Source organism: Babesia bigemina, scaffold Bbigscaff_56816 (genome assembly GCF_000981445.1).
Source record: "Babesia bigemina genome assembly Bbig001, scaffold Bbigscaff_56816".
NCBI lineage: Eukaryota > Apicomplexa > Aconoidasida > Piroplasmida > Babesiidae > Babesia > Babesia bigemina.
This window is the reverse complement of record NW_012236962.1, coordinates 1-7,175: the sequence shown is the minus strand read 5'-3', so window position 1 is coordinate 7,175 and position 7,175 is coordinate 1. Positions and strand designations below refer to the sequence as shown.

The 7,175-nt window shown below is 45.5% G+C and overlaps 2 protein-coding genes across 2 annotated transcripts; one reads left to right on the top strand and one right to left on the bottom strand.

Annotated features, from left to right (window-relative positions):
• Nucleotides 1–1,005: 1,005 nt before the first annotated feature.
• BBBOND_0000530 (hypothetical protein, conserved) lies at nt 1,006–6,201 on the top strand (the record flags this gene model as incomplete). The annotated part of the gene is made up of 1 exon (XM_012914899.1): nt 1,006–6,201. One exon carries the CDS (start codon nt 1,006–1,008, stop codon nt 6,199–6,201), a length of 5,196 nt encoding a protein of 1,731 aa, XP_012770353.1.
• A 133-nt stretch (nt 6,202–6,334) lies between these two features.
• Nucleotides 6,335–7,036, bottom strand: BBBOND_0000520 (hypothetical protein, conserved; the record flags this gene model as incomplete). The annotated part of the gene is made up of 1 exon (XM_012914898.1): nt 6,335–7,036. One exon carries the CDS (start codon nt 7,034–7,036, stop codon nt 6,335–6,337), a length of 702 nt encoding a protein of 233 aa, XP_012770352.1.
• Nucleotides 7,037–7,175: the final 139 nt, after the last annotated feature.

Here is a 7,175-nt window from a genome sequence, read left to right as displayed (position 1 = left end):
TTTGTCCACTCCACATCGCTCCCTTATCCACTCTACATCGCCCCTTTACCCACTCTACATCGCCCCTTTACCCACTCTACATCGCTCCCTAACCCACTCTACATCGCTCCCTAATTCACTCCACATCGCTCCCTAACCTACTCTACATCGCTCCCTAATCCACTCCACATCGCTCCCTAACCCACTCTACATCGTCCCTTTATCCACTCTACATCGCCCCTTTATCCACTCCACATCGCTCCCTAATCCACTCGACATCGCTCCTTTATCCACCCTACATCGCCCCTTAACCCACTCTACATCGCTCCCTAATCCACTCCACATCGCCCCTTAACCCACTCTACATCGCTCCTTAATCCACTCTACATCGCCCCTTTATCCACTCTACATCGCTCCCTAACCCACTCTACATCGCTCCTTATCCACTCTACATCGCTCCCTAACCCACTCTACATCGCCCCTTTACCCACTCTACATCGCCCCTTTACCCACTCTACATCGCTCCCTAACCCACTCCACATCGCCCCTTTAACCACTCCACATCGCTCCCTAACCCACTCTACATCGCTCCCTAACCCACTCTACATCGCCCCTTTACCCACTCTACATCGCTCCCTAACCCACTCTACATCGCCCTTTAACCCACTCTACATCGCTCCTTAACCCACTCTACATCGCCCCTTTATCCACTCTACATCCCTCGAATTACCTCGCCATAATACCGCTATGACCTCTATAAACCATAGCAATAACTTGTGCCTTGTCACCCTTCTCTTCCCCTCTTCCACCTCTTGCCACTGCCCTGACCATGTGCCACTTGAGAAGCTTGGCAAGAAATTTGACAAAATTTAAAACCTTAAAAATACCTTAAATAACAACCCTAATCACATCCTAAATTACCTCTGCACCGGCCTTGAGACTTTCCTCGGCTTCAACTCTGCTTCCAAAGGCTACACTGGCCAGGGGATTGTGTACTCTGACTTGGACAGGCTGTGCGACGGGGTGATGGGATTTTTGAGTGGTGTGCTTGGTGCGGTGAAAGATGATCCAAGCGTTACAACTTACTATACTAACATGGATAAAACACTTAAAACAATTAAAGACAGTATGCACAAATCTGGTGGATTGTCTAAGGCCGTTAAGGCTGTGAGCACGGCGCTGGGGGAGTGGGATGGAGAGGTGACTGGTAGAACAGAAAATATAAAAAACTGTCTTAATGTTCTAACAAACTATAATATTCCTAGAATTACTAAAGCACTCAAATCACTTAGAGACCTCAAAGGCAGCACAATTAGTCAGGTGGCCGATGCATTAGACACGTGTATCACTGAAGCTAGAAACATGTCGAAAGACTTCCTGTTCGCGAAAGCATCTTGTAGCAAGTTAGATACTAACCTGCAGAATACACTACAACCTGCAATCAGTGACGTGGAAGTGCAGGTTAGGGCCTTCGTATCCGCTGCCACCAATGAGGAATTGAAGTCTATGTTACAATACGCTGAATGGCAGTTAGAACAACTTCAAACTCAGGTTCACGGCGAAGTAATGAGTAGAGTATCAGATTTGTCAACGAATATTAATATAAAATTTGAGTCGCAAATAAAGACGAAAATTGAAGACATTAACAGTCGGCTGAAGAATCACCTAGGTGCCTTAAATGCTTGGAGAGAGAACGCTACGGATGCGGTTGCAAAAGCTTTGGAGATAGTGAAAGAAATCACAAATGTTCTAAACTGTAAAGAAGCACAAACAGAAGAAGAAAAAAGAAGACATACTCCCAAGAAAAAAGCAGCAGTAGAGGAGGCTGCCAAGAAGTTGAATGACAAAGCCGAGATACTCATTAGGGCTATAACTACGGCAAAAAAATTGGCAGATCAGCAAACTACGGCAGCGCTTGAGAGTGTGATGTTTCTGAACGAAGCGGTCAGGGACGGTTTACATCTAGTGAAACAGGAGATTCAGATGAGCATATGGAATTATGTTAGAGAGTACGTCGATGTAGTTCGAAATGAAGTTACGAAAATTAAAGATTATGGGCCAGGTCTACTAAAAATTGAAACCGAAGTGCAGAAGTGGGCTGCGGATTTTAGCGGGGCAGATAAGTTTGGGGAAAAAGTGGAGGAGTGGGTGAAGGGAATATTGGAGAAAGATGAGTATGTGAAGAAACTATTTACAACGTATGTTGACGTGAACTTTGAAGTAAAAAGAGCAGGAGTTGCAGATGTTTTGAAGAGACAGCTCGTTGATGGCTATATCGATCTGGCTGGTCAAGCGGTGGAAGAACAAATCCAACAGATCGGTTCAACCCATCCCGATGCCAAAATAACTGGCTATCTGGACGCTGTAGAGAGCGGTATAAATATATTTGTTCAGCAGCTTGAAGGAAAGGTTAAGGATGGATCTATTCACGACGTTGCGACGAAAATAGCTAAGGCTATTCAGAATAATGAAGAAATTGTGATCTACGGAAAACGCGCCGACCGGCCTGACAGACTCTTCATTAATGCCGTTAAATACGCTCTCAATCAGCTACTCGGCGTTGCTAGCCAACACTCCGCCAATCTTAAGTGGCTTATCGGTCAAGGGAATAAAGAAGGAAACATGAAAAACGTTGACGCGGCGCTCGGTGTGGCTAATAAACTGCATGAAAATTTAGTAACAGCAACTGCAGGGTCTTCGACTGATCAAGCATTGCTCCCAGGTCTCGGCAAGAAAAAAGAACTCGCCGACTATTATTTTAATAAGGATATTGATGAAGCACTGGGACAACAACTGCCGCAAGGGTATGATCTCAATGGGTTAACAACGACTAAAATTGACATCTCCAAGACGACTACGTTTAAAACGTATACTGGTTGCATTAAACAACCAGTCCCTTCGAGCGGACTCACCGGCAAAGGTGATCAAGAGGGCTCCCTCCCCAAAGCTATTGGAGATATTAGGGAGAAGGTGAATGCGGAGTTGGACAACATTAAATATCCTGCACATCCAAGCAACGGCAAACCCATAACCACCGATACTATTTCGATGGCTTACGGTGAGTTCGACAGTAGTTTTCGTCGATTTGTTAACGGTATTACGAAGCTGGTTGGTGATAACAACAGCCTAAGCGAAGACAAAACTCTGCTTGATTATTTAAAAATGCTGGACAGAATTCTCAAAGATGACGATAGTGTGTATTTGGGAACAATTGAGAACCTCACGAAAATTTACAACGATCTCAACCATCTTCAGAACAGTGCAGTTAGCAGTCTGGAAACGGAAGCACGCAACTTTTATAATGATGTCGTTCTGGTTCAGACCGATTTTGCAATAAAATATATTAATGCCACGGCTTCAACGCTACTAACCAATCTCACCAGCGAATTTCAGAAGAAAGTTAGAACGGACTACTACAAGAAGCTTAGTAACATTCTGAAAGCTGTGTCCGATGTTCTTACTAAAGATATCATGAACATCAAAAACAAAATTGACGAGGATAAAAGCAACGGCATTAAAGGCTTATTAAAGTGGATGCATAATGGCAATGATATGTATACGTTGGAATTCATAAAAGAAAATTCGAATGCTTCACCAAACCTGTCTGACAAATTCAGAGGTTATTCAAACATGGTTCTGCAGTACGTTGAACATCAAGCAAATACGCCCGGACAGACTGCTAATTTGCCCACCGACCAGTCCGAGAGGGTCAAGGATATCAAGACCGTACTGGACAACTTGCTTGGCTACCTAACAATCAATGACACAAAAGTTCATAATTTCGACCACATTTATGTGTCTTATTTGACTGCCCTTAATGACTCTCTTAGTAAACTTTCTCCCTCCTTCTCCTCCCCCTCCCCCCTCCTCGCCCCCCTCAAGGCCGGCCTCTCCAACTTCACCGCGCAACTCGGCCTCGCGTACGTGAACAGGTACTCGGGGAAACAATTCCAGGGTGAGTTGCTGAAGGAAGTTAAGTCTAAAGATGCTGCTGAAAAGCCTACAACTCCCAAGAAACCTGTTTTTGAATTAACCCCTGAGGGCCGCAACTGCGCCAAGGTCTGCCTGACGATAGTGGAGATGGTGATGAGTTCATTGACTGTATTGAGTATTAATTGCAAGAGTTTGGGTGGCATACAAATTAACAAATCCACCGATTTGGGGAAATTATTCGATGGTCTAGGCTTCATTGTGTCCGACCAAGGCAAGCAGAATGGAGAGCTGCATGATTGCGACAAGATACTTGGGGAGCACATCTCTAAGAGATTTACATTGCCCATTAGCGGTGTCAAAAACAACGAACATCTGATTCTGTGTAAATCAAACGTACGCAATAAAATTAAAGCTTTTCATCTATTTAACATTCTTGAATGCCTCTCCACTCACTTAACCGAATATAATAAGGTGTGTCATCTAACCGTTCCAACGCATCCACAATACCCCTGCAGCGTACGTGACATGTTGTCGTGGCTTGCTGGTCTCCCCTTCACATCGGTATACGCGAAAATTGAATCGCATTGCTCTAAGCTGCTGGGAGAGGAAGTCGAGGACGCTGCCAAAAGATCCAAAGACCCCGACCCGGTAATTAGCAATATCCTCAAGGGTGAGCTGTATAAAACGCTGCGTGCTACTTGCCTTCATTCCTACCGTGTCGTCAATACAATACAAGGCCACGGTCATGGCGTCCCTAACGCAGACTACCCTTACGCGTGTGACGTGTCCAACAATTCTCGTAATTTCCATTATCCTGCTAACGTTTCAGGTGTCTTCGATATGTTGCGCGATATATGTAAGCGTCTTTGGACTGCGCTCTACTTCCTACATGCTCAGTGTCAATATACCACGTCTCAAGCCAATGGCTGGTATGACTGTGAGTACGGGCGTAACGTATCCGGATATCAGTGGCTATGCAATACCGTGCAATGCTCTTATCAAGAAGGTAACCAAACACCTAACCAAATGGGTAACCAAAGATGTAACCAAATTGGTAACCAACCGTGCGACCAAAGGCCTAAGTGCGGTGTAAAATCTCCTTTGCAGTCGTTCCTGGAAGATGGCCTGTCTGGTTTCTTGCCTCACGCTTTAACCTTCGAAGGAACAAAACTCAAATGTGCGACATGTCCAATGGCGTCACCTGGTACGCCATGTATAACGCCCATGGGCTTTGGTAACCTTGGTTATGTAGCTTCGTTAAGTGGCACGGGAAAGGACATTGCCGCAGTGTTGCACTTCGTGGCAAATGACGCTGACGCTCTTCTTGCGTCGCTTTACAGAGGGTTGTCACTTCTCTGCCCGGTGCCTCCAAGCAGTTTAAGCGACATGATATCCTTTTATTGTCTATTGTTCAGAAACTGGAAGTCAAAAACCTACAGCTATAATGAAAAATATGTACAAGCAATCAAAAGCGTCATTGAGTCATGTTTCCCGTTTAAAAACTGCAGATCTCTCCATAATAATTACGAGGCTAAGTCCCTCACCACATCATATTCATACGTGAATTGCATCGTGGACAATCATCCAGGTTATAAAGTTGAAAATGAAATAATGCATTACGACCTTTCGGGCATAGTCATGGGACATGAATGTCCCAGCGGTGTTTGCATTCCCTACCTTATGCCTCTCGGTCATTACACCAATCACACATTCCCTGCCAAACATGCCCGACTATACGTCTCATGGATGATCTATCTGCCGTGGACTTTCAAAAAGATGCTCGATGATCTGTTGAACGACTTCCATAATATATCATGCAAAGCATCTGGATGCTTATCCTGCACGTGTACTGTTGGTAAACATGGTGATATGATAGAAGACGCAGCTGTGTGTAATTGCTCTTCAATAGTTCAGTGTGGAGGCGTTCTCCGTATGTTGTACAAATATGGAATGACACTGTACAATGCGAGTGAATTAAACAAACGGAAGAAAACATGTCATGACTTTTACAGCAAGTTAAAGCAATTACTCAATTCCTCACAATTCGACTACTTTTTCAAGACTATTGACAATTTCTTTTTTGCCATCCGCGCCCCCTTCATCTGGCTCAACGTCGCCCTCTGGCTCCTCTCTCTGTTGTACCTCCTCCACATCATGGTCATCCGCCTCGATCTGCTCCATATCAAATCGCATCTACATAGTCCCTCGAGTCATAGGATTGCTGCGCAATCACTACTTGCTGCTGCGCGTGTTGGCAGACTTGGCAAGATATCGTACCTGCAGCCATAATCGTACTCACGTGTTTACTATCTACACTCACCTAGCATCACCTACTCACCTAAATTATGAATTGTGCTTTAATCTGTTGCATCACTCATTAATCGTTGTATGTGATTGTGTAGTAGTTAACTGATGTGGTGATCTAGTAGCTGACCAATGCCATGACCAATGTGCTGACCAACGTGTTGACCAAGGTGCTGACCAACGTGTTGACCAAAGTGGTGAACAATGCCATGACCAAAGTGCTGACCAAGGTGTTGACCAAGATGCTGCCCAAAGTGGTGACCAATGTGCTGACCAATGCCATGACCAACGTGATGACCAATGTGCTGACCAACGTGCTGACCAATGTGCTGACCAAGGTGTTGACCAAGATGCTGCCCAAAGTGTTGACCAATGTGCTGACCAATGCCATGACCAACGTGTTGACCAAAGTGGTGAACAATGCCATGACCAAAGTGCTGACCAAAGTGGTGACCAATGTGCTGACCAATGCCATGACCAAAGTGGTGACCAAGCACCTGACCAACGTGGTGACCAAAGTGCTGACCAAGGTGTTGATCAATGCCATGACCAACGTGATGACCAAAGTGCTGACCAATGCCATGACCAAAGTGGTGACCAAAGTGTTGACTAACGTGTTGACCAATGTGCTGACCAAGATGCTGATCAAGATTCTGTCCAATGTGTTGACCAATGCCATGACCAAAGTGCTGACCAACGTGTTGACCAAGATGCTGCCCAAAGTGTTGACCAAGATGCTGCCCAAAGTGGTGACCAACGTGTTGACCAAGTTGATGGTCACGGCAGCGATGACATGGTCACGGCAGCGATGACATGACATGGTTACCGCAGCGATGACATGGACACGGCAGCGATGACATGGTTACGGCAGCGATGACATGGTCACGGCAGCGATGACATGGTCACGGCAGCGATGTCATGGACACGGCAGCGATGACATGGTTACGGCAGCGATGACA